This window comes from Cucumis melo, chromosome 6 (genome assembly GCF_025177605.1).
Source record: "Cucumis melo cultivar AY chromosome 6, USDA_Cmelo_AY_1.0, whole genome shotgun sequence".
NCBI lineage: Eukaryota > Viridiplantae > Streptophyta > Magnoliopsida > Cucurbitales > Cucurbitaceae > Cucumis > Cucumis melo.
The window spans coordinates 29,421,781-29,449,656 of record NC_066862.1 but is presented as its reverse complement, the minus strand read 5'-3'; the positions used below and the strand labels follow the sequence as shown (position 1 = coordinate 29,449,656).

Here is a 27,876-nt window from a genome sequence, read left to right as displayed (position 1 = left end):
TTTTCAAACACTTTTGTCATTTGAAACAATTATTCAAAATTTAATATAAAACAATAAACGTTAAATTAAAAATTCCATTTCCATAACTCGAAAAAAGTTACAAGTATCCTAATGGTTGAAGATTTATTGTTTTAAAAATGATCCTCATCTTTTTTTTTTAAGTAATATTGTTTTAAATGACACAACTGTTAATTACATATATATAATAAAATTTTATTTTGTAATATTAATAAATTGCGATAGGTCTAGATAGACATCATCACTTGTAGAAAGCAATTTTTTGTTCAACAATACACGAAAGTGAGATGATCGAAACCTCTAACGTATTTTTTTAGACCAAACTCTAGCATATGGATCCATGATATATAGTTTAATAAATTAAGTTTGGTTCACGTTAGCCTATTTATCGTTTTTGTCTTTAAAAGATTAATTAGTGTCTTGAATTATATTTGGATTAACATAAAATTGTCGAAATGGTGGCAATTTAATTGCATTTAATGGTTAAGTAAGTAAGATTAGTTTGAAGCAAAATACAAATATGGGATTTTAGTTATCTAATAAGTAACATTATTAATAGAAATTATATAATCAATTCACTTTAATGCACTTTACCTGACAAATAGATATGATTAATATAATATAATTGATGCACTTTAATGCATTTTTCAAGAAAAGGAAACTATAATCTTACAAGATTGATTTTTGTCATATTGTAGGCTTATAAATAAATGATCATGACTCAAATGGAAACATAGTTTATTTGATTAGGATAGGTGGATAGATGTAGGAACTTGGTTTAAATTTTGATTTAGGTTAATAAATTTACCATTTTTTTTAATTTAAATAATTTTTGTATTAATTAATTGATAGTTAAATATTAACATTAAAAAAAGACAAGTAAAGAAATCAGTGAAAGTTAAGATTAAAAGTGTAAATCTGAAACAAAATTCAAATTTTTAATGACAAAATTATATGCTGTTGGAGTCTAGGACTAAGAATATGTTTACCAATATGTAATGAAAAGTGGTGTAATTATAATGAGATCGAACTAATGAATGAATCAAAATGGATCTTGGTTGCAATCGTAATTTGATTGTTTTTTTTATGTCGCTTAATTTTGCAAACGTAATATGTTTTCTTATCTTTTTTATCATTACTGTTTATGGTCAATAAACCATAATAGTAATAGTAACTATGACTACGACATTTTTATAATTCTCCTATTATAATAACAACATTGATAATGATAACTAATAACCACCATTAAATTGAAAATTATCTCCTACACAATCAAATAAAGTAATTAATTAGATCAATTTTTCATTTTATAAGATAAACATAACCTAAATTAAAACAAAATTTATAACTTAACAAAAGATTACCACATTTAAAATTTTATAATAAATTAAAATTATACCCTATTTGTGAATTATTTAAAAGTATTTATAAAATATAGTTAAAATTTCCGTTTTTATCGACGATAAATAGAATTTTATGGTTATTTATGAAAGTATGATAAAAGTTCTCGTTGATATAATCTAATATTTTGAGAATCGTAATAATGGATTAATAACGGTAGTGGATTTAAAAATGATTAAGAAAAAGTGATTTTTTCGTAGATTATTTGTTTGTTGTCGGTTTAATTGAAAACAAAGTGGAGAAAAAGGGAAAAAGGAAGAGAGGATGAAAGATCAAAAATGCCCTTTAGATAAAATGGAAAATTACTGGAAGGGCGTCGGCAATATGGGACTGTCGTCAGTCAGGTGAGTGATCTTCATCGGGTTTTGATTTCCTTATTAGCCGGACTGCAAGAACCAAAACCCATTTCTCTTTCTTTCATTTTGTTTTTGTTTTTGTTTTTTTTTGTTTTTTTTTTTTTCCAGTTTATCGATCGCTTCCATTTTCCCATCATCTTCAACAATTTCAATTCCATTTTCTCCTTTCCCCCATTTTTCTATGCTCTTATGTAGACCCATTTCTGAATTCCCTCTCCTCCGATACAATCCGACTCTCTGTTTTGCCCGATCACGATTTCTAGGGTTTCTACTCCAACTTTTAACGGCCACAGAGCCCTATTTCCCCCACCCATTTGCTTGCATTTGCATTTCCATCAACATTTTTTTGAAATTGCATCATCCGGTTACGGGTTGTTTGTTGGTTTGTTTTATCGTATTCTTTATAAATTCGGAGCATTTTGGGGGATTTCGAGTTATGGGTATTGGTGTTATAATGCTTGTATAATTAGGGTGGAGGTGGGTTTGAATGGGCGTGGCGAAAGCTTGGAGATTTAGTTTGATATCAGCGAACCTGGCTCTGTTACAGCAGCAGAATAGTGGGAATGGTTATGTTGTTAGTAGCAAGAATGTACTGTCGAGATCATCGTCGTCGCAGAGGAAGGCTTCGTTTTCTTGGTCGATGTTGTGTGGTGTGATGCTCTTTGCGTTAGGTTTAATTTCGTTGTTTACGGGACACATCGCTTCTGATCTTGAATGGTACTCTCAACACTTAGTTAACAGGAGGCTCTACTCGAAGCTGGTAATTTTAGTTTGTTTTATTTCTGTGGGTTAAGTGTGTGTGTGTGTTTTTTGGGAAATTTTGTGGGTTTTACTTTAAATATACTCTTTGGATGAGTGGGGTGGTTGGCTAATAGTTGATTGAAGTTCATCATTGATCTGAATTTGTAGGATGGAGCTCGTCGTAGAACGATCAATATCTGGGAATCTAAGCTTTCGAAGAATTATTATGGATGTAGCAAAAGAAGCCCCCATTTTTCTCGTAAGTTGACACAGACAGTTACCATCAATCTCTCTTGGAATTTGGCGTTTCTTTTGTAATTGGGTGTTTTTCTTTTGAATGGTTTATTCATTCTGTGATCTCATTTCAATTTTTTTTTGATTTCTTGAAGTTGGAAAGCTGAATTTTCTATAAAGGCTTGTAGTTAAGGGTTTAATTAATAATAGATACTACGAAGTCTGTATATCTGCTAATTCCTGAAGGATTTGCTGACTTGTAGCGGTGCTGTTGTCCTTTTCCTTTTTTGGTATAGGTCACTCACGAAAAATATTTTTTTTTTTAACTGCCTGCTCATTTTTTATATTTGTCATGAACAAAGAATTGGCATGCTTCTATTACTATGCAAAACTTTTTCAAGGAACTTCTCGTTTTAGGCACTTCTCCAAATTTCTAACCGAGTGGACATTTAGACTCCTTAATCCATGACTTGGTCGTTTAGTTATTAATAATTAGTTAAGTTACTTTGCATTTGACAAACAGTTCTTGGCTGTCAGTACTTTGGTGCACTGCTTAACTGCTAAAATTGGCACTCTTGAAACGTCTCAGTCTATGCCTACATGATTCATTCTGTTTATATCTCTAGAATCTGATGTGGGCATTCCCCCCCCCCCCCCCCCCCCCCCCCCCACACACACACACACACTGTGTTTTTGAAATTCAGCTGCTGTTAGTGAGAGGTCATCAAATGGCTACTTGCTTATTGCAACCAGTGGAGGTTTGAATCAGCAGAGAACAGGAGTAAGTGATTTTTTTTTTTTTTTTTTTGCTTTCTGTTCCATTTTCATGTCATAAGGTAGAGTGGAAAATCTAATGGCTAAATAGATTCTTATATCTTATCATGAACAAGTTGCATGCTTTCTCATCAACATCAGGTTCTAAAAGATCACTACATCAAAACTTTCCATTTGTTTATTATCTACAAAATTAGTGTGAATGTATTTCTGTTTCTTAGATAACAGATGCTGTGGCAGTTGCCCGGATCCTTAATGCTACACTCGTGGTACCTGAATTGGATCATCATTCCTATTGGAAGGATGATAGGTAATTAAAGATGATTGACCCTTGAGTTGTTGCTTGAACCTTTTTCCTGACATTTTCTATTTTTATTGATATTATTTGTTTATGATTGTTCATGCAAATTCGCCTTGATATGCAGTGACTTTGTCAACATTTTTGACGTTGGTCGGTTCATTTCCTCTCTCTCAAAGGATGTGACTATTGTTAAAAGAGTTCCTGATAAAGTCATGCGTGCTATGGAGAAACCTCCCTATACAATGCGTGTTCCTAGAAAATCAGAGCCTGAATACTATCTTGATCAAGTTTTGCCTATACTTTTAAGGAGACGTGTAAGGCCACTTCACCAACATTTGCTAATGCATTCCCAGCTTTTTTCTAAAAGATAATTGTTTCATACCTTCTCTCTGACAACTAATTTTGTGCACACCACTTTTAAATTTTTTTTTATAAAATGCACAAGATTTGATAAAACACTCATGCTTTCATCCTGAAGTCCTATCGTTTTGTGGGGACATTAAAATATCAGTGTTGCTGATGATCTCTTGCCATGTTGAAATTTCAGTTTGATGTCATAACCAAAGCAGGAAGTTTGTTGATGTAAATCTGCAGGTTGTCCAGTTGACCAAGTTTGATTATAGACTTTCAAATATGCTCAACGAAGAACTACAGAGGTTGCGTTGTCGAGCTAATTATCATGCTTTGAAATTTGTAAAACCTATCGATGATCTTGGCCACAAACTTGTAAAGAGAATGAGAAAGATGGCAAAACGCTACATTGCCATTCACTTGAGGTATACTCTTACTTACCTTATTCCAAATTTATATATTTTGCACAATGCCACTTGCCCCCTCCCTTGTATCTTTGTCCAGTTTTGCAGCATGAGTATCTTTTTACAATAAGCTAGTACTTATTTAGGCCTATTATCATTGACTTATAGGAATTCAGAGATCGTCCCTAGTATTCTCCCTTCAAATAGTGGTCTTTTTGTCTAGTATGTTTTTCAATGAAGGGTACATCCCTGGGGATATTATCTAGTGATAGGGTGATCGGAAGTATAGGCTTGTATGATTGGTGCACATTGTGAGTGGTACAACCTTAAAAAACTGGTCTATACATAAAGCTAAGTAATACATAGGCTAGTGATGAATAACAAGAGGAAAGAGACTCACAATGTGCACATTCAAGGTTATAAAACATTAATTGAGAAGTGCACCAGGGTTGCCTACCTATGCTTTAAGCATTCACCTTGACTTGTGTCATGTTATACCATTGGTTTGTTTATTAATTGGCCACATTTCAATACTTTATGATTATGTGGATATTCATAGGCATTCTTCAATTGCATCTGCATGTAGATAAACTAGTCAACACATATAATACTATGATTGGTTTTGATCTCTTGACAAATGTATCAATTATTTCGGTTGTAGGTTTGAGCCTGATATGCTAGCCTTTTCTGGATGTTACTATGGTGGAGGTGAAAAGGAAAGGCGTGAGCTGGGTGAAATAAGGAAGCGATGGGAAACATTACCTGTAAGTGGTTTTCTGTCTGTTTCGGGTTCTAAATTCATTTTTACTTTAAATATTGATTTTAAAATTCTACTTCTGGTTAATGTGGATGTCTTCTTTCTTGGGGTTTGTTTTTTCGTTTGGCCTTGTATTCTTTCATTTTCTTAGATAAATGCCCGGCCTAATGGAAAACATTTCTACTGAAGTATTCTTTCTTCATGAACTCTGAATATGGACATGTATCATCGATCTACAATTAGCAAGTGGCTGTGCATAAAATTAATGTTTACTTTACAGGATGTAAGTGAAGAAGAGGCAAGGAAGAGTGGGAAATGTCCACTTACCCCCTACGAAGTGGGTCTAATGCTACGGGCACTTGGTTTTCGAAATGACAGTTATATTTATGTTGCATCTGGTGAAATATATGGTGGAGAAGAAACTCTGAAGCCTCTTAGAGAACTTTTCCCAAATTTCTATACCAAGGAGATGCTTGCTAATGCAGAGCTGAAACCTTTTCTACCATACTCCTCCCGTCTTGCTGCCATCGACTACATTGTATGCAATGAAAGTAACGTATTTGTCACTAATAATAATGGAAACATGGCAAAGATTCTTGCTGGTGAAAGGTACAAAGTTACTTTTTTTCTATGTTTGTGACATCATCATCAAGAATAAGATTGTTTACTTATTAGTTAGATTTTAATGAGGCCGTTCTTTTATTATTTTGTTAAAAACTTTCCTCTGATAGGCCCTTTCTCTGCATGAAGGATAATTTTTTACTTATTGACATCCAGCACTGGAACTCTTCCCGACCTCTACCATAGTTCTATATGCTTCTTGGGTTCGGTTAAATGAAAAGATTCATATGCTAACTGTGGATAACTGACTTGACTCCACCATCCAAGAATGTTGTTGATCCTACTGAAACTGAATTGTATTGGACAGTAAAGATTAAGGTCTTGTTTGAGAGATTATTTTCTGTTTTTGTTTGTAAGAATTGAAGTAGGGTGTCTTCAAAATGTCCAGATTATTATAGTTCTTTTTTGTAGAAAGGACTCTAGTTCAAGATGTGATTGCGCAGTTGGCTAGTGATAATAACTTCTAGAAAATAGCCGTCCAAATATCCTTTTTCTGAACTTCTGTTCTAAGGAAATACCTGATCTTCTAAACAGCCCCCAAAAGTTTATCGCAAGAGTATTTTTCCGGGATTTATCTTGAACTTTCTTATTAAGATCTTTGTGATAGAAATTAGTTTTTTATACGGTTAAAGGTACTTCTTTTCTTATCCAAAAGAAGGTACCATTTTAGCCTTTTCTCTTGAAGAGGGAAACATAAAGTGTCAGGCGATGTAACTTACATAATGATTGTATAAAGATACAAAAGAAGAAGATGAAACTGACTTCTATCAATTGTCTTTTTAAATAAAGTTTGTGTAAATCAAAGTTGGTAACTTTTCCAAAAGAATTCGCTGCTCAGAATGGCTGAGAGAGTTGGTATTTATTGATGATTTCAAGTAGTTACTAAGGGTAGTTACAAGTAGTTACAAAGGAGTTTGTTACAAGTAGTTAGGCAGCTGGATAACTAATCAGTTACAGCCAATTAGTTGGGTTTTTAACAGTCTTTTAACTAGGCTTATTAACAGACTTATTGGTAGCTATCTTGTTACATTATTTACATCAAAAGCTTTCAAAAGTCATTCTTAATCCTGTCTATGTCATGGTGTATTACACTTGCATTTTAAGTAATTTTTTATATTTTTATCAGGGAGGTGCGAACCTCTTATGAGTCAAAGAAATTGTAAACCTTGAGGCTGCATTAAATCCTTTTGGAGACTTTAATTAGAAATCCCAAGTTTCTTTGTATACCCTTCATCTTGCCTTGCTAACACTGAAACATGATTTGTGTATTTTAGGAGATATTCAGGTCATAGAAGGACCATTAGGCCAAATGCAAAAAGACTCAGCGCTCTGTTCATGGAAAGGAACAAGATGGATTGGGATACATTTGCCAGAAAGGTGAAGTCTTGCCAACGAGGGTTCATGGGTGAGCCTGATGACTTGAAGCGTGGCAAAGAATTTCATGAATTTCCTGACTCGTGTATTTGTGAAAAACCATTCACTGAAAAAATAAAGGAAGATGAAGGCAATAATCACCATGAGTTGCAATGGATAAACAGTCGAGGAGTATTGGAAAAGAGAAACTTAGTGGAGTCCATTACGTCTTCACAGTATTAGACAGTTTTTTCACCCCTTTGTGGAAAGGATGAAAAATGCATAGAAGAAAAGATAAGGGAAATATGTGGCAATTTTCATCACGTTGGCCCTATCGTTTACGCTCATATTATTGGAAATTTGATCAGCCACATTGTCTTCATCCACGGTATAGGAAGTTTGATCAATTGTTCATAACTTAGTTCTTTTTTTCCATAATGTCAAGTATATATAGATGTGTAGTTCTGTTCAAAATCTGCTGCTGCTCTAGTCTTTTTATGCGCAAGCTAACACCCCCTGCCCCACTCCTGATTCGTTTTATTAGTTTGTTGAATTACGATATATGAGCCCAACCAACGCGATGCAATGGCTGGATACAACAGTTTCAAATTGACAACGAGCTAGATACACAGAATCATGGCCAGCGTTACTGACTTATAGTGATTGAGCTTGTCAGGCATTTGTGAACTTAAGGCAATATTGTTATTTTGATCTTTATTTATCATCTATGTAACTTGTAATCTTAGAAAATTTTTGTTTACAAGTAACCATGATGGATCATTTTAGTTTTTTCCTCAAGTTATCCTGTGAAAGCTAAACTATGTCCATCCAGAAGAGAGTTCAATAGGTTTGATCAAGTATTTTCGTCATTATATTAAAATTAAGAATGTGATCATTTATCTGTGGATTAAATTAATTATGGCTAATAGAATAGCATTTTTGGATTTTAAGTGCTAAGTATATAATGTTTAGAAAGTCAATCCTAATGGGTCTTTAGGAATCCTTTGTTTATAAAAAGTTCTGATAACAGATTTTAGAAGTCCTAAAATCAAATTAACACAACTCCAATGTTATTTTGTGATGGAAGACCATAAAGTTAGAAGAACTACTTCTTCATTTAAAGTTTAAACACTACACAAGTAGTTAACCTGATTGGTTAATCTACTTGGATTTCCGAGCATGCAAGTCTAGATCAATGAATCATCTTCATTGACAAATAAATAATATCGCTATCAAAAAAATTTACACAATCTATATCGCCATTGTCGTAAATATGGCTAGGTTCATGACGTTAATGTTTATTTATCACTTTTGGTTGTGCATGCACTAGACTTTATACTAGCCAGTGCAAGCCAGTGCAATTCTACTAGATGGCAAAATGGTATGCAAACATGGCAAACACTTACCTTCATATTTAAGCTTTTCTTAGTTTCAATTTTATTATTTGAAGTACTAATGATAAACTTCTATTAAATGTAATACACTATCGGTCATCACTATACACATGTAAAAGTATATTGGTCAAAAAAATGGGAGGCTAATCGCTAACAACATAGTCATAGGTAAGAATATTTCTAATAACATCTTTAAGTCTGATTTTGTCATATCAATAAACCATATTATTAATGTTTGCTTTATTTAATTATCTATTACCACTACGTGAAGTTGAAAATTAAACCAAGCAAATCAGATATCAATTAGTCTATAGCATCCATTTTAATTAACAACTTAGTTTGATTGAACGAACAAAATGTGCTTGCCTTAACAAATATACATGTTGGTTTAATTGTACTAAAATCAAACCTCTCAATGTCTTCAATATCAGTCGAATAACAATTGTATTTAAATTTGTCCAAAGCAATTATTTAATAATTAATTAAGCCGAGTATTGGTCCTATGAATTCACTTTCTGAAATTACTCCTTTCGCAATTGTTTGTTGGTTATTAATAGTACGTGGCAGATCTAGTAAATATATTACTGGATTGAAAGGGAGGCTGACAGTTAGAATAACCACTAAGCTAATTATAAATATTAAAAATTAGTTTTTATATATATATTGTATAAAAACAATAAAGTTGAGGGGAGCTCGAGCCTCCCTGACCTATATTAAATCCACCGGTGAATATCTGGAGAATTTTTCAAATGAAAACAGCAAAACAAAAATGCAGTAACAGAAGAAATAATTTTGATTAGGGCTGGATCAGATAATTCATAAGGACCAAAGTTTTCCCTATCAATCTCATAGATCCATTGATTTTTCTCAGATACCACTCCCTGAAATATTTTATAAAGCAAAACCAACATTTACATTTGAAATACATCCAACACTGAGGAAGAAAATACACAATAATATAAACAAGAGAAAAAAAAAAGTATCATAGCAATTTATGCAAAACTTTACTTGTAAGGTGTCCATAACATAAGAACATTGCTCTACGTTCCAAATTGTTGAATGAAAACAAAATTTGGGAAGTAACCTGAGCCTTCTGACCACATTCTTCAAGTGTACTCAGCAGTGGCAATGAGGGTAAACAGTAACAATTTAAATGCACCAAAGTCAGAGTTAACTCCGAAAGGGAACGAAGCGGAGTAGATGCTTCGATTCTGAAATCACACAACACTAATGTGATATTATATATAGATCATGTGGGGGTGGGGAAGATGATATAAATGGATAACCAAACTACCTCTTTTTGAATTCCAAGACCAACCTACAAGGAGAGTTTTCAATATACATCCTGTTATGGTAGAGGAGGAGATTGAGAGAACACAAATGTGAGGGAACTTCAATTAATATGAACAACTAAAGCTAAACTTGTAGGACTATAACTAAGGAAGCAAGAGTTTCCTTTCCTACATTTATCTATAGTAAATACAACAATATAAACTACTGTTAAAGTCACATTAATTATCGGCAGAGGATGATTCCCTGGCTAAGAGCAAGTGTGCAACAGGCCCCCCCCTTAGGTTTTGTTCCCTGTCACAATCAAGTAGTAAATTTCTGTCATGACGTAACGTAAATTTGAAGCAAAATTTTGAAGCGAATTCGGCACATCAAATCTTACCTCTAGATGCATTCCTGTTCTGGCTTCGTTGGCCTTTATCGTGTGAAATAGAAGGAATCTTTGAAATTGCCAGTGAGCTTTGAAGTCCCTCTAATAACTGAAGAATCAAGATACAGAATGCATACACGTTACACAACATATATAAGGCCGTACAAAAAATACAAAACCAATAAATGAAACAAGTAAAGAAGAGAGAGAAACTCCTTTCAATGTTAGGCTTAAGGGAAACTAAACCCACGGGGAAAACAGTTGGATGACTGACAAGCACTTGACCTCTATGAAGAAATGAGAATGGTATATGCACTTTTTTAAAGCAAACAGATAATAAATTATAATTATCATTGCCATTATTGTTATTATTTACTTTATTTTCTTGTACTTGTGAGTATCCGAGTTGGCTTGTGCATACTCCAACTGCTCTCACAGTGACAGCCGCATGATGCCTAACACTACTGCATTGAGTTGCTAAGTACCTCAAAATATATTAAGTTCTAAAATAGGTAGTCACCATAACTCATTCTCTCTAAGCTCTTTATTGTTTATACTCCCCAGCCCATAATGTGATTAATCTTATAGGTCGTTTGGGAAAAAGATTATTTAAGACTAATAACCACCTCTTTTTTATAATAAATACTATTTTGTAATACTCAATTAACTATAGTCAACATTGTTTCAGAATCCATGTTTACTACAGTTTTTACTATTTTACATTCATCATTTTTTTATTATTTGCTACAGTTTTAACTATTTTCTTCTCAAACAAAAGTAGTGTACATCTCAAACACATTATTATAACCCAAACTAAAATAATATACATTCCAAACACAAACTATTATAACCCAACTATAACAACCAACATCTTGCCCAAAACGTCCTTTAAAGATCGTTGTTATTTTCTAAGCCTACCCATATAGGCTAACCAATGGAAGTTGATCTTAATGATATATTTCACAATTTCCTACTCCACAGCACCCAGTGGTCACGTGGATTCCTAAATCATTTATGGTATTCTATAAAGTATAAATGATTCCATTCTCAAACGAAACTAGAAGCTCAAGAGATCTGTGGAATAAGTGATGACAAAAAAACAGAATCGATGTACAATAATTGATTAAAGTTCTGGTTTCAAACACTTACTCTTGAGGTTGGCTGAATACGGCGGTTGGATCTACGTGGCTCAATAACATTGGAATTTGGTTTGGTAGTATTCCCATTGAAAACCTTTTCTTCCTCAATTTTTGCCAATTTCCCTACTGCAGGAGCAAGTCTTCCTTTATTTGCTCGTTCCGGCTTCGTGTGAAATGAGGATGCTTTCTTGGGAGCGTGTGCTGGAGGAAATAAAAGTGAGCCCTCTGGCGCTTCTTCAGTACTGCACAAAGAAGGAACGTCCATTTGGTCGTTCTTCCCCTCAGTACTCACATTCTGGCTTTCAGAATCCCTTGTAATAACTGCATGATCTGTTGCCAACAGAATAAAAATAAGCAAAAGCATTTGCCATAAGTATATCTTTCTATGTCATAATCTTACCTGATACACTTGGCTGCTTTCCAGACTTGACAGCCAAGGGCTTGCCATCGTTTGTAGATTTTTCCTTCGTTTCATATTTTGACGTTCTTTTTAATCCTTTAGATGTAGAACCTTGCGGCATCAAATACCTTGCCAACTTAGTTGAATCATTTGCTTCGGTTGTTCGAGTGTCTACATCATAATGTTTGCTCACTTCCATAAATTTTCTCTTTTTTCCAGGCCTTGGAACACCAATAATCACTCTTGATGTCCCCTTCTGCAGACCAGTCCGACTTGTTTTTAATGGATTAGTCTTCTTCTCAGTTTGAGTATTCCTACCAATATTAAATACTTTCTCATTCACTGATATTGAAAGCAAACTTGAGTCTGCTGGCTTTGCCGATTCTACATCCTCCACAATCGTTGGCATTTTATCCTTCCTTTTAACCTCTGCAGCTGGACTGCCCAACTTCATGCGCTTTTCTAGAGGCATAATAATCTGAATTCGAAAACAACTTAAGCATATTTCAACAGATTATGAATTTAAATCAGAGTCCAGCAAACAAGAGTTTAGTAAGAACCTCATGAGAATAATCGTTTGCATATGAGCCAGACAACTCAAACCATTCCCCATCTTTCCATATGAGAGAAGGGCGGAGATTCCAAGCTTTGATAGTGGATGTTTCGCCTCGAGCTGGAAGAAGCAGACCAAGTTTAATTTATAAAAGAACACAATCGTCGTAGAAGGTCAGTTAAATTATGAAATATAGTGACATGCCTGGAAAGCGGACAATATATGCTGTTTCATCTTTTGCGTTCTTCTCAACAACCACTCCTTCATGCCAGCTGAGAAACATATTATAACAAGCACCAGATTACATATAGAGCTTGGGGTGATCTAGATAGCACCCTCAAAATCTTTCTATCTTATAACACTTTAGCAGTTCAAACTTCTTAGTTAGGTACGTGGCTATCCCTTTTAACTATTGTTTGGTTATCAATAAGGATATAGTTCATTAAAACACAATTTGTTATTATTTTGGAATCTCGGCTCCAAAAACAAAGGAGTCTCCAAAAGATAAATAGGTAAGTAGGGGGATCTATGTGATACTCGCTGACTTCAAGCACGAGCATATCCATTCCCTCCAGTCTACACTGTATATTTCCTCAATGAATAAGCATCGGTTTGATCTTTATATCTTACTTAGTTGGCAGTTAATTGTTTTGGAGTTTTACTTCTTTATTTCATTTATCAAATGAAATTAATTCTTCAGCCAAAAAAAAGAATTTTTTGCACTTAAAAAGAAACAGAAAGCAAGAAGAGTAAAGCACACCTATTCTGCATCCAAGCATCAACTTTGTCTCCAACTGACCAAATGTAGTCCCCTGCAGCTGCTCGGCGTCTCTTCCTTGTTCCTTCAGTCCGCGAGGTAGTCATTGGACGAGATATTCGAATTCTTGGCGCCATGCCCCCTTGACCATCAAGAGCAACCCACTCCTTTAGTTGGCCCGACCCTGCCACAAATCAATAAAGTTAACAGTCTGCAGGGAGAAGACAAGAACGTGCATGTTTTTAAAGCTCAATATACTCTCAGTGAACTAATTTAGGACCACAAACAATAAAAATAGTTTAACTGCTGCTTCTCTTGCAAGCAAACCAAATAGTATCGTTAGTCAATCTAAAGTAATAAAAACATAAGGATAAGGCCATCGGCTAACATTGCATGCTTTTCTTCTCATTACCTTCTTCAGGTTGAAGTTCGGTGTAGGACACATAAGCTTTCCCTTCCTTCAAACTCAGCACACTGGCTGTGAACCAAGATGCTTTTAATCCATTCCCATCCTTGAAAACCTAGTTCATAACCAATCAAGTTAATACAAGATCAAGAGTCAGAAAACACTATTAAATTATCAGAAAACAATGAAATTTTGTTCAATCTGATCTGATGATATACTTGAGGGATTCAAAAGGAAGCAGAAAAATATACTGAAATTTTTTAGAATCTTAAATCTCCCTTCTTCTCTATTAGACTCGTAATGAATTTTTGTTTTTCCTCGATGAGAAACCTGGATCCTCCGTCTCGTTGATAGAATGAAATTACAAAAGAAGGCAAACATAGTCCAAGGATCACAAAAAACATTTCCAATGGGCTAGTAAACGTAAGATTTTGTTCACAAAAGTAAAGGGAAAGATGAAAAGATGAGCTCAGTTTTAGTAAGTGTTTTAGGCACTAAAAATGCTATTTTATTGTTTTTTTATATATATTAGAAACATCAAAAGACTTCATTCCTCCAGAGCACACAACAACCTAAATGCAAAGGGACAGGACGTCCCATCCCAAGACAAAAGAACCTTAATTACACTATGATCTAGGTTGACAAAGTGCGTGGTGTAATTGCACTAGAATGCTTTTACCAAATCATGTCAAAAAAAGAGCATATCCATTTTAAATACAAGTCCATGAAAAAGATTGTCACGAACTGCATACAGATTTTTTTTCTTTCTTGAACTAACGTGAAGCAACTCAACATTCCTGCAACGAAACTGGGCCTCCTCAACTAACTTACAGAATGGTGGGGTGTTTAAATTGAGTAGAAACAAGTGGGAATGGACTTCTCTAACCAGAACCCTAGGATGGGCTAGGTGCTGTCTCTCATTAACCGAAATCGTTGCTTATTAAATGTATTTGGAGATTCACATGAGAAAGATGTTTCCTTCTGAAAAAAGTAACACAAGCATTCATGGTGTCAATTTCAAGGGTGGTTGACAAAAGAAATCAAGAAGAGAAAAGGGAACAAACCTTGAGTGGATCAGTATATTGCCAAAAATGAGTCTTTCATCGGTTTGCTAAATCTAATGAAGATTCAGGGAATCCAATCTGTTAATGGGAGGATGTTTGGCTTAATCAAGTTTCTCTTCAGTCTTATTCTTCTAATCCTAGTCATCTCCATTAAAAAAAATAAAAAAAGTAAAAGGAAGGTGCTACCATTTGGGGAAAATGATAATCAATCTTGACACAGGGCCTTTGAGGTTTTTCAATAGAGTTAGATAGTTGACTGGCCAACATGGAATAACTGAACTTGGTCTACCTACGTGAATGATCAGACCGGTTAACTTGGAATCTTGAACAATTGGGACTCTATTCTACAAAGTAAACTTTCTTGAGCCTCCTCTTTCACACACCCTCCAAGGATAATATTCCCCACTACAGTGGTGCAGAAAAATAGCCCAAAGAAAGTTAAAATCCTCCCTTGGCCAATGTCTTTTAGAAGCTTAAAACCAAGGATTTGCTAAAAAGGAAAAAAAAAAACTTAAAAAATGAGATTTTCCGATGCAACACAATAATCTAACAAAAGGACCAAACATGCAACTGAAACTTCATTCCATGTAGCCATTCCGGCGAAGGCCCAAATGATAAACCAATGAACCATTTTTCTTGTTTAAAAAAAATCAGCAAATATAGGTGCATAAAAAAAGCATTAAAATTTCACATTGGTACTCCTACTCACAGCTGCAGCGGCTTAAAAGAAGCAAAGAATAAAGGTCAACAATGGAAAGAAATTGTAAAATTATACATAACAATCTCATATACCTCAACATGAGAACCTTCCTTTATGCTGCTTTGTCTTAAATCCTTAGCCTTTTCACACTCATCCTGGGACAATCTTTCTCCAACTTCAGATTCTGGAACAACACCAATGGTCTTCGTCAGATCAGAAGCATTTTGGTCCTTCTGTCCTCTTAGACCCTTCTCACGAGGTGCTACACAACTTGTGATGCCATCAACCAATTTGGGATGGTTCTCAACACTACCCATAGATATTTCTTCAGGAATTGATGGCTTGGCACTGACACTAGGTTGAATCTCGTTCTTACTTGACAATCCGTCTCTAGGACGCTTAATTGCTAAATTGGAACTTCCTCCATTAACATCATCTGGTCTCATAATCAGCTCAGAAGATACTTGAGGCGTTTTCCAATAACCCTCTGGACCAGCTTCCACTAATTTCCCTAAGGGGAGAGGATCGCCCATAGCAACTAAATTTCCAGCTTGTGACACAGCTGCTGCTGCCAGCTCAGCAGCTCTGACAATGGCATCCACATTTTCAGCATGCTTAGAAGCAGCAGATGCAGCTTCAACCCTCTTTCTAGCTGCTTCCCTTGCAGCAATAATAATAGAGCTGGAACCATTTCCACCATCTTCGCCCCTCAAGATGGAGGCTGGAGTGGCCTTCCCTGCACCAACAGCACTACCATGAACAGAAAATTCATTGCTTTGACAGGAAATCTCGGGGCTAGATGAAGAAAATGCCTCATCAGCCATCAACTTTGCTTGACATGCAGCATTTGATGCCACATTGGCGGCAGCAGCTGCAGCCTTTGCAACAGCAGCAGCTGCTGCTATAGCAGCAGCTGCAGAAGCTAGTTTAGCTTCAACGTCTGATACTAATTCTGAGTTCTTCTGCCTGCCCAATTGACTCCACACTTCTGCACTGTGTTTAACAGCTTCAGATGCAAACAATGCAGCATCCTCAGCCAGTTGCTTAGCCTCCCTAACCTTGCCAAGTGTTTCCTCTGAAAACATGGGTTTCCCTCTCAAATCTTGACCTGCAGTCTTTGGGTGAGCTGTCGGACACAATGGAGGTGGAGATAAAATTACATTCTCGGAAGTTGCCTTAGGGTGGACAGATGGAGATGTTGCAAGAGTAGAAATTGTAGTTGTAACTACAGCTGGCACTGGTTTCAAATGAGGTTGAACCTGCATAGTTATAAGGCCAGGATCCTCAGAAACTGTATTCTTCTTTCTTCTTCTCATTTTTGATTCGGCGGGATTTTGCCCCGTGGTTACTGAAACTTTTTTCAACTCATGCAGGGGGGAGGATCCCGTAAATACATTACCAGGAGTTCCACCTTGAACCAAAGAACCAGAGGGCTTCATGGCAGAGGATTGTGACACAGATGATTCCTTTACGGGTGTTAAATGAACAGGCTCAGTAATTGGCAAACCAGAAAATCGTGCACTGGAGTCCGGCGTCGAAGTCTGAGTAGCAACCCAGGTACTATGGAATGGAGCCTGAGAAAACCATGAAAGATTATGACCAATAAAGTTCCTGACAGGAGGAGTCTGATAAGGATGCAATGGAGTAAGTGCTTGTTGATAGTCTATAACTGGACTTCGAGGCACAATACTAGATTGCAGAGCATTGGAAGGTGTAGAAATACTCCAGAGTGGTGAGGAAAGAGGGATCATAGGGTTTAACACTGTTGATGTACTCTTACTGCTAACTCGACTAACTGGAGGAGATATAATTTTACTCTGCAGTGTACTTTGTTTACTGGCTTGCTCAGTACTTCTACCAACTGCAAAAAAAAAAAATTCAAATTCAAAACGAGAGAGAGAGAGAGAGAAAGAAGTCTAGAGATGTATAAAACGCCTCAGAATACCAGATTGTGATTGTGAAGGTGTCTCTGGATTAATAGTCTGTGATTTTTTTCCATTAAGCCTGTCTACACACATACGCCAGGCATTCTCCCATAGGTTTGTTCCACCATCTGAATGTAATAATCACACAAACATAAAAAAGTGGCATCCACAAGGTGAACTATAATGAATGATAGTGGGAGATTTTACCGGGTCCTCCAAATGCAGACAACATGTACGCCTCATCTGGTGCTGTACCTTGACTGCAGCAACGATTAAATCCATAAAAATCACTAGGGAGAAAGGAGCTCAATTGTTTTCTTTGGCCAAAAAAATATTTTAAAAAATAATATGCAAAGAGGAGCTCAACTAAACAAACTACATGAGAAATTTTCTACGCCTTATTCAAAAGGACAAAGTGCCATTTTGCTTTCTACCTATTTTTCTTTTAATAGAACAAGACTCTCTTAAATTTTTCTGCAGTAATGAAAGGTGGAAAATTGCATTGACTTTCAGTTCTGATACAGATACCTCTGAACATCTACATGCAACCGAAGAGAAAGATGGGGTTTTCTTAAGTTGTTTCAAAGACAAGAAAACGTGGAATGAAGGACTCACATCAAAGCTCCATATACAAATATCTGAGCACGCAATTGAACTTGTTGCAAATCTGTGAAAGGTTGTTGAAACATTGGGGATGGGGAGGCAGAATTATTCAAGTCCGGAAGGCTAGAAGTCGAAGCACCAATAAATACAAATGGTTTTGCACCACTGGACTCCACATGTCCATGATGTTGCATTTCATTAGACTGTGCAAGCTGGAAAATTCCAGGATTGCTTATGGGCGTGCTATTAGATTTCTCTACTTTCTCTGATTTCTTTGTCTGACTTCCTTTTGTAGATGACTCTTTCCCCAATCCTTTGGCAGAAGCACGCCTTGGTCTCCGCTCAGGAGTGCCCTTGGAACGAGAACGTGCAACTTTTACCTCAGACACATGAGGACTACTGTGTGAAATATCCCGAGCAGTCTTGATGTCCAATTTGGATGGGCCAGAAGATGATTGGGATTGGGGTGCCTCCACAACCTTCAAGTAAAATAATACAAGATATAAAGAGTGCAATGCGTTGTATTCTTCTTGATGAAAGTTCAATTATTTATCAAAAAAATAAATAAATAAATAAATATTTTTTTTAACAAAGAGAATAATTTTCCTGTGTAGAGGAAGATAATATGGAGAAAATAATATAAAATCTGATAGAAACCAATGACATGAAAGAAAAGAATCACCAAAGAAGCACTGGCTGCTGTTGCAACTGCAATGCCAGAATCATTTTTTGGCAGATCTACCAATGAACTGGACTGGAAGGTAAGAGCTGTCTCACTTTCAGAGACAACATTTTCTTTGGGTAACTGAGAACCAGATGAAGCGTTGCCAACCAGCCTATCCTTCAACTCTGCAGCTTCAACATTCTTACTTGGTGGTACTTTATTGCAATCCTTTACATCTGGATCATGAGCACCCACAGTAGCTTTGACAACATCAGGTAAATTAGGAGGTGGCTTAGCAGCAGTAGAATTACCATTCCCCGTAACAGATGTCTGTTCATGAGATTGAGAAAAAACGGCAGAGCATAATGAACCTTCCTTTTTGCCAGCACCGCCTGCATTGAATAATAGGAGGAAAATCAAGTTTTAAGAAAAATTGGAAATTATGTTCAAGAAGTTTGATAACATTTCCAACACCACGCCACAAAAAACAAGAATCATTTAAATTCACTTCATCTTGCGAAGAGACGCTTTTTTTAGATTTCTACATATGCTCGAAATGTAATATGCTAAACGCAAGTTCTTTTCCATGCAAAACATTGTAGTTCATATTATAAATAGCAGTCAACAGAAGCAATCCATAATTTCTGTACAAAATGATAAAAACGATGAGCCGAATATGGAAGAGTAGGTTCAATTTGACAATTTTAAGTCCAGTTACAAGTATGGAAGAGTTGGTAAGAAAGGGCACTTTTATCGATAAAAATGAGAATGCAAGGAATCAGTATGATAACACAACTAATTGGAGAGAGAGATCTCATAGGGGTTGTTACAATCACATCTCACACTTTAAATTCGGGTAACTACTCCAAAAGGTATGTTATTATAGCAATCAAGCCCTGCAATAATAATAACAACAATCATAATTACTACTACAATCATTGGGCAAGAATATGAATTTTTATTGAAGAAATAAGCCCGTGTGAAAGGAGGAGAAAAGGAAAAAAAAATTGAACGAGGCAGCTATATTGAGGCTACCTTATTATTTTTCTAAGGACAATCCGTCTAACCCTACAACAATTGGGTGTCAAGAAAATTCATAGGAAATTAATTCTTAGGTAGGTGGCCACCATGGATTGAACCCATAATCCCGTAGTTAGTAATTGAGACTATGTCTCCCTTTTCACCACTAGGCCAACCCATGATGGTTTGAACCTATCCTATAATAACTTATGGTTTATATTCAAAATAAAGATGCTCCATAATAGCCATTAGATACAATTTCAAAATACATTTTGCAATTTCTCGATCATATCCAATGGACAACAATGTAAAACCACTAGTCAAAGGTAGATCATATAAGAAACCTAACTTCTCGAGAATTCCCAAGAATGAGATATGCCACAAAACCAAGGGATTAGGATTTCCAATTGGTAGATCATGTAAGCCCTTGGTGAGGGAGCACACCAAGCTAAAGCAAAAAAAAAAAAACTGTGCAAGTCCTTGCTGAGTGTCCGAAAATTCTTGAAATTAGACTCCAGTCGTTGTTTAGGGTGGTGATATGAACTTCTAACCTCAAGAGAAGAAAGTGGTGCCTTGATTGTTGAGTTATGCTCATGTTGGCAATTAAAAAATCTACCACATTAAAAACTCTTTGATTGGACCACGAGATGAATTTTGGCCTTGGGATCATTTTCACAGCCGGGAAAGAATAGCATCTCACCAATCAAGGCAGGCCCAACCCAAGACCAAGAAGAAAGAGAGCTTAGACCAACTAAAAACAAAAACAAAAATAAAAATGGTGAAGATGGCATTCCAACACTTTTACGCATGTGTTGGTTTCTTCTTTTGGATGTTTACATAAGTGATCAATTTCTCCTCAACAAAAGATCTAGATGAACACTTCACCTTCTTAGAAACCTTGGCCTTCAAAATCACTTAGTCAAGGAATGGGGGCATCACAGTAGGTCATCTTTCATTGAGATGGGGAGTGAAAGAGCTTACTATGAAACACCCACTATTGTGAATATTCCATCGTCTTGAGCCCTGCTAGGAGCTCTGCTACTTGTGGCGGATGACACTTTGGATCAAACTAACATTATTTTCTAGTAAGAAACCTAACTTTCACTAGGGAAGAATGAAAGGAATACAAGCCCAAAAACTATAACTCACAAAAAATTTAATGGTGAACAAATCACTCAAGAACCATAATAATTGTTACAATTAAACCTTTAAACAATAGGAGATACTTAAAGCTAAACCCTTGAAGTTCTTGTTTTAGCATTTATCCCAAAACTTTAAATTCAAGAAAATGTAAAGCTACAACACATTAAAATTATAAATTTGTGTTCATTGGACCCATTCGAGAAAGGAAGATAGTTTGGCTAAACTTCATTCGAATTATTCTTGTCTATGGCTTGAGCGCACTCTCATGTTTTCACAAACAAAGAACAAGGTTCCAAATTTTGTTCTCACTTCTATTACTTTTTTGTCCCTTTTGTGTTGTAAACCAACGCTTTGTTTATAGCTTTACTACTTTTGTGACTAATTCAAAGAGTCTTATGCAATCCATTGGCTAAAGATACAACAATAAAACATCTTTGAGAAACACTAATTAAGACAGGTAAAATAGTAGGGGCCTTCAAAAAATCTAACACAAAAAACCTAAACAACCCAGCCAAAATCACAATAGTTGGGTCGCATGATTTGGTTTGGGACTTTGGGTTGGGATTTTTCGGTTTGATGCGGTCCACATGTTCAAAAAATAAAATCCTCATTGAGTTTGTTCCTTTTCACGTTTGTAGGGGTGATCACTGGTTGGGGGTGGTCGGTTTTGTATAAAAACCGAGGCCGAAAACCGACCTAGTCGGTTTATACCAAAGAAAACCGACAACGATGTTCAGCAGGTCGGTTTAGGTTGATTTTGATCAGTTTTTCAAAACCTTATAACTAAACTGACCACCAACCATATTTTTAATAAAACCAACCATCAGGTGTTAGTTCGATGCTCATCTCTAACGTTAACCCCTCTCACTTTATTTTCTCATTTCTTCTCTCTCTCATTCAACAACTTCTCTCTTCCTCTCCTTCTCTATTCGACCATCCATCTCTCTCCCTTTCTCACTCTCTTTGATACACCTCTCTCTCATTTATCAACAGTCATATGGTACAACAACGACAAAGTCAACATTCAACTTAGTTTTTTCTTTTTCAAAAGAAGACAAGCTTCTTACTAATAATGAACTCAAGGTACAAGAGAATTCGACTCAGTAATATTAAGGTTGGGCTTACTCTGCACAAGATAGTGGGTTGAGCACCAACCAACCTAAGGTTCGGGTTGGCTCACCCTGCACCCCCTTTCCCAACCGACCCAACCCAACCCAATTTGTGTATACCCAAAAATAGATAGCCAACATGAACTTGTAACCTCAACCAGTCCAATGGTTTCTTTAGCTCGAAAGAATTATAGAATTTGTGTGGCCAAATATTGAATAGGGATGCCTTTTAGGATATGGTTACACTCCTTGCTTCTACTTCAAAGTCTCCTGCTGCGTCTTCTACTCCAAAGTCTTTTGCAATTATAGCATAGCGTAGATTTACTGTTTGATCTAGTTGCATTTCTTTTTCCGTAACACGTAGGTGCGTGGACATATGTTATCTCACCCTCCTTTCCTGGTTCTCTTTAGTTACTGAAAGATATGTTTATTATCCAAAAAATAATAAATAAATAAATCCTAATAATAACTTCAACAAGCCGAAGGTTTGAATCCCTATCCCCATACATTGTTGGACTTGAAGAATAATAGATAAAATGGATAGAGAAGAGTATCAGCATTGTGAACTCAAGAAAAAAATGAAGAAACGAAGAGAAGAAAGACGAAACATAACGCAAGATATCAGGATAGAAATCCTAGAGTATATGAATGGACCAGAGGGCAATAACGTAAAAGAAGTTTCACAAAATCAACCAAGAAGTGAACAGCGTTAAAAATTATTTCAATTTTCACACGAATTTAGAAGTTGTATAATTTGGTTACTCACTGTCAATGTTCGCTGCAATGACCTGCTGACAGTTATTTCCCACAGTTTCTGAAACAACTTTTCTACTTTCCTGATCTTTCTGATAATTATCAAGTGTTTCTCCTGGCCGTTGAGTCAAAGGTGTGGCGTCTAGAAGAAAAGGATTTATCATTTGAAGAAAAAATCATTTAACAACTTGATCGTAAGAAATATGGAAAAGATAATCATTATCAATAAATGCAAATGTCATGAACTAAGAATCCTAAACAGAAGAAAAATTAAATAACTACAGGTAGCACAACACATTTTCATTTATAAAAAACAAAAACAAAGGGAAATCTTCTGCAATCAGCAGAGTTCTACAGGTGACTAGAAATCATCATTGCAATCGGCAAGCACGATGAAAATTTGACAGCAGACGAAAAAAGTGGCTGCCACTCACTAAGGCTAAGATACATGGTAACCACGTGATAAAATTTTATACACAAGTCACTCGTCTTTTGATTATTTACGTTGTGCAATTTTGAATCTATGGAAGGCTGAAGAATGCAATACAGCACCATAGGAATGCGTCTGGGTTTTCAAACTAGAGCTCACAAGCCGTAACAAACAAAAAATCTAACTGAACTGGGGAAACGTATGGGTCATTACTTACTAGACTGAAGTCAAGCATATCTTAATCAAGATGCTCTCAAGACATGGCTTCTACTTCAAGCCATTCTCATACTTTCCTTAAATACAAAATGTAGGAAGACGTGGGCAGAAATAAATTGAGGGAAAATATTAAATTCACTTCAGTTTGTAATAAAGAAATCTAAAAAACATTAATTTCACAAAGAACTTAAAAATTAAAACTAAATTGAAAATCAAAACTGGCACACCTGACTGTTTACCACCACTGTCACATGCTATTGCAGTTGACTTTGAAATCGCTGGATCAACGTCCATTTCCTGTCCGCAGTCTTGGATAACATTATTAGGAATATCTGCTTGAGGTATAGATTGGCTTTCTCTGCTACAGTCACTGGAGTTCAAATTTTTCAGAATAGATTGATCAATACTTTCACCAGATCCCTGGCCAGTAAGGACAGGAGTGGAGTTTTCAGCTTCAGAAAGAGGATGAAGTTTCCCCACAGGTTGAGAAGTATCCAACCGAACAGAACTTCCTTCAGCAGGAATTATCACACCACTTTCTTCTTTGCTATCTGATTGAGTAAGCTCCACAACAGCAGGTTGCAACTGGTCCTCTTTGTCATTGGCATCTTTTCTGTCTGTCAAAGCATCAACTAAAAGTAAGGAGTCACCCTGTAATGTGCCACATGTTCTCACATTGGCACCCTCGAAGGTAGAAACTGACACTGCAATCATAGGGGGAAAAAAAGAAGAGTAACTGGCTTAATATGTATATACGATCTTTTTACATATAAGAAACAAATTTGTTGATGTGTCATGTATGAATTTGCAAATGGAGGAGAGGAAAACAACAATCAAAGGGAGTTACAAAAACCTTCTCCATTTGGCCAAAAGTGAAGCATAACTATACAATCTTTAGAGTATAACTACATGATCTTTAGAACATCCCCATAAATTACGTTTGAACAGCACATACCTGATTCATCACCAGCATTAGCACTATACTCTAATTTTGTATCTATCGTCCCACTTTCTACACCACTCTCTTGAAAAGACAAGGATACAATTCTCTTATCTGTGACAGGAGAGTCAGCAAACTTTCCATTCAAATTAGTAGAATCAGAAGACAGCCTCACTTCTTCTTTGCAACTGGCATGTTCCACGTGAACATTACCCGGCAATTTATTTTCCTCACATAATTGTGTTGATTCAGCCACAGTGGTAGGTGGCAAATGGCCTTCAAAATATAAATTTTCTATGGGAAGGGTGCAACCATGAACATCCTCTGTAAATTTATCTGGAATATCTCTGATATAACCACTGGTGCTTTCACCAACCTTAGAGGCTTTACTTTCCTCCATAGCAGATGCAGAAGACTCAGACTTACTAGTTTGTATCTCAATACCCAAGGGAAGATGTTCACTAATCATTTCTTGTCCACAAGCCATCTGCCCAACTGAATCAATCTTAGGCCCTTGAACGGCACAAAGTTCTGCATTAATGTTTTTCCCCTCAACACATGTCTCAGTTCTGGCATCACCTTCAACAACGGCTGGTAATACCTCGCATACGCTTTCTTTAGACGGATTTCCAAACTCCATATTTGAACACAAGACCTTATCATCTAACTTGTCAGTTTCAGAAGAAACTTCAGGCATAACCTCTCCACTACCTGAGTGGAACACACAATCCCCCTTCAAGGTCACACTTGCATGGGACTGCAAAGGAGAAATACTAGATTCGACGACCAATCTTTCTGAAGGAACTGAGGGTGATATCAGAGGGTTTTGGTCTTCTTTGCTCAACTCGTGTGAATTGACCACTTGTTCAATGTTACCAACAGATGTATTAACAGGATTCTTAGATAAATCTTTTATTTGTTGTTCAATCTTTTGATCGCCCAACTTTCCACTACCTTCATGAGCGCAAGTAACCAAATCACTTATATGCTTTCCTGAAGCAGAAAAATCATCTTGCCCTTTATCTTCCACTAATAAGGCAACTGGAGTATTAATTGTATTTGCACAAGGTTTCTTACTGTTTTCATCAATACCTGAACTTCCCTCACTTGCTGGCATATCTACAAGTTCATGGGCAACACCAGGATCAACCTCACCTAAACTTCTATCAACAGTACAGATCTCCTGAAATTCAGTAGGATTATCCCTTTGAGGTTGTTGTTGCTCCCCTCTTATGTCCTCGTTAACAACATGCAATTCCTCAAGACTTATATTTGATAGCAAAGTAGGCTGCAAATCGCCCATTTCACAGAAACTACTACCATCATCTTTTAAAGTAGGATCCATTGGGTTTGTTAAGTAGTCCAATTTTTCACGAGCATTTGACTCGCCAGTAACAGTTGCTGTCAGATTGATATCTTCCTGCCCAACGGACTTCAATAACATTTCAACAGATTCAGAGGAAGTGGCCTCGGACCAAACATTCTTCCGCCTCAATATAGAACAAGATTCTGCTGCACAAGAAGTAAATCCTATCCCACTACTTACACGAGAATAATCTTCAATCCACTGAGTATCTTCGTTATTCTCAATACCTAAGAACACCTCGGGTTCGACCAAACTATCAAATCTTACATGCCCCTGAAGGGTGTCATCAAAATCAAACTTTGGGAGAGCATATTGTCGAAGAACAGGTGGAAATTTGGCACTTCCTTCACCAGCTAAATGAAGATTCTGGCTTTGAAAGTCATTGTCATCATAATCCATGGGTTTATCTCTGCTTTAGAAATGATTTGGAAAAAAAAAAAGAAGAAGAAGAAGAAGAAGTTAATGTGATAATAATCTTTTCCAAATTTATAGCAAATTCTTCTTAAGAAATAAAAGAAATTTCAAAATCCAAAAATCCCTTAAGAATCTTCAAGAGAGTAAAATACAGGCATAATGCAACATAAATCATTGCAAGAAGTCTTTCATCTAGTGATTGAACTTGTTTAGTCATCGCAGAAATGAAGTCTTATTATAACTATCATTCATTCCTAAATAGTTTAATACGCAATTCAATCATCTTTTTCACAACTCATTCTTTTTTTTTTTTTCTTGAACTTCAACTCTTCCTCATTTTTCTTTAAACTCAGAATCCCTCCAGAAAAAATACTCCATCCTTTAAAACCAACTTTTACCCGTGAAGGAATACTATGGGGAAGGAAAGGAATGCTTTTTTTAATGAAAAAGAAATCAACGTCAACAATTCCAAACATGTTTACGTAGTTCGGTTTATGGGCCCACTTAAATCTCTTTGTAGCTAATTGAAGATATCTTTCAACTTTCATAATCCCATGTATTGGTTTTTTGTATCACTCTGGATATTGGATTCATCAATTAGATTGTTCCTTACGGAGGGAGAGAGGGAGAGAAAAAAAGCTCAAATCTCCAACAATGGCATCAACAGAAACTACCAGATAACCGTTCTATAAAATTGATTGTTGATGCAACACATGGGACGCAACTACCTACCTAGTACGGAAATTAAATTGGCCATATACTCACGGATAAAAGCATCTGAGTAGAAAAGTTAGTATGAGAAACTCCCCCAAAACACATATTCACATAGCTCCGAACACGAACCCAACATTCCACGGCATTGGCATTTGGCATGTATCAAAAACCCACACCACACTCTCAACAATTAATGAAAAACTAATCTCAGGACAACTTCAAAGAACTTCCAAAAAGTTCATTAAAAGAAAATCCAGCCCTAACAGTTCATCGATTCATATCACAGACTAAAACACATACTCACTATAAACAATTGCAACAAAAACAAAAACAAAAAACAAAAAAAAACCCATATGAAAAACAAGCCCAGAATAATATTTTAAACCAAAAAAAAAAAAAAGGAAATGAACAGTACCAGAAGAAGTAAGTCTAGAGACGCTACCTCCCTCCATCCGGTGATGAAAACCAACCCGTTTGATCTCAGCTATTCCCTTGTCTCACAGTCATCTACTACTTCGAACAAAAAAAAAACCCTAAGCTTCAGTGAGTCTCGACCGAGCCAACAAAGTTTAAGCAGTCGCAACACTAACTGCTCAAACGGAAATACAACAATAAAACCCTAACTGCATTCAGCGACAAATCCAATAAACTGAATAAAAGCATATACAAAAAGATTTGTCTTCTCCGAGCATCAAAATTAGGGTTCCGGCAAATCGACGGTGAAGAACTGATATCAGAAGAGTGAGATGAAGACGAAGAGACAGAGGAGAGAGAGAGAGATAAGAAAAGAGGAAAGAGTCTTTTTTTTCTTTTTTTTTCCTTTTTTAAAAATAATTATAATTATTTTGGGTTTTTTTTTTCATTGTAAGATTCAACCAAGCTTTGCTTTTTTCCTTTTCGTTGAAGCAAAATAATAATTATTGTAATTAAAAATAAAATTAGTACCAAAGAGAACAGGACACGTGGCGCATTGGTGTTGGTGAGGGTGGGTACACTTTTCGAGCTCAGCTAAGTACAGTTATCTTTTAACTTTAAAATTCAATTGCCAATGAAATATAAATTACTGTTCTCTTTTTCTTTTTCTTTTTTCTTTTTTATTCTGTAATAATTTGTAATTATTTGTGTTTTTCTTTTTTACTCTTTTGTTTAATTTTATTTTATTTGTGAATATTTTACCATCAACTTTTATGTTTCA

The 27,876-nt window shown here is 35.9% G+C and overlaps 2 protein-coding genes across 8 annotated transcripts; one reads left to right on the top strand and one right to left on the bottom strand.

Moving 5' to 3' along the window:
- The first annotated feature begins 1,640 nt into the window (after positions 1 to 1,640).
- LOC103490877 (O-fucosyltransferase 29) lies at positions 1,641 to 8,109 on the top strand. 2 transcript variants are annotated; one of them, XM_051086474.1, is made up of 10 exons: positions 1,641 to 1,763; positions 2,246 to 2,535; positions 2,685 to 2,775; positions 3,455 to 3,531; positions 3,746 to 3,834; positions 3,950 to 4,139; positions 4,420 to 4,601; positions 5,242 to 5,344; positions 5,618 to 5,946; positions 7,233 to 8,109. In XM_051086474.1, the coding sequence occupies exons 2-10, from the start codon at positions 2,263 to 2,265 to the stop codon at positions 7,552 to 7,554; spliced, it is 1,656 nt and encodes a 551-aa protein (XP_050942431.1). In that variant the 5' UTR covers positions 1,641 to 1,763; positions 2,246 to 2,262; the 3' UTR covers positions 7,555 to 8,109. The 2 variants fall into 2 exon arrangements, with proteins under 2 accessions (XP_050942431.1, XP_008448833.2); XM_008450611.3 differs by having other exon boundaries at positions 1,738 to 2,535.
- A 1,555-nt stretch (positions 8,110 to 9,664) lies between these two features.
- On the bottom strand, positions 9,665 to 27,509 carry LOC103490876 (uncharacterized). 6 transcript variants are annotated; one of them, XR_537952.3, is made up of 18 exons: positions 27,097 to 27,508; positions 24,203 to 25,962; positions 23,475 to 23,951; positions 22,615 to 22,743; positions 18,595 to 18,968; positions 17,925 to 18,391; positions 17,517 to 17,569; positions 17,330 to 17,437; positions 15,477 to 17,245; positions 13,627 to 13,735; positions 13,218 to 13,398; positions 12,662 to 12,729; positions 12,465 to 12,577; positions 11,905 to 12,382; positions 11,515 to 11,834; positions 10,378 to 10,474; positions 10,000 to 10,289; positions 9,665 to 9,916 (listed from the first exon to the last, which is right to left on the bottom strand). XR_537952.3 is itself a non-coding variant. In XM_008450608.3 (17 exons), exons 2-17 carry the CDS (start codon positions 25,950 to 25,952, stop codon positions 10,276 to 10,278), a joined length of 6,507 nt encoding a protein of 2,168 aa, XP_008448830.2. In that variant the 5' UTR covers positions 25,953 to 25,965; positions 27,097 to 27,508; the 3' UTR covers positions 9,988 to 10,275. The 6 variants fall into 6 exon arrangements, 5 of the variants coding, with proteins under 5 accessions (XP_008448830.2, XP_008448828.2, XP_008448832.2 ...); XM_008450608.3 differs by lacking the exon at positions 9,665 to 9,916 and having other exon boundaries at positions 9,988 to 10,289; positions 24,203 to 25,965; XM_008450606.3 differs by lacking the exon at positions 9,665 to 9,916 and having other exon boundaries at positions 9,988 to 10,289.
- Between the last annotated feature and the right edge of the window lie 367 nt (positions 27,510 to 27,876).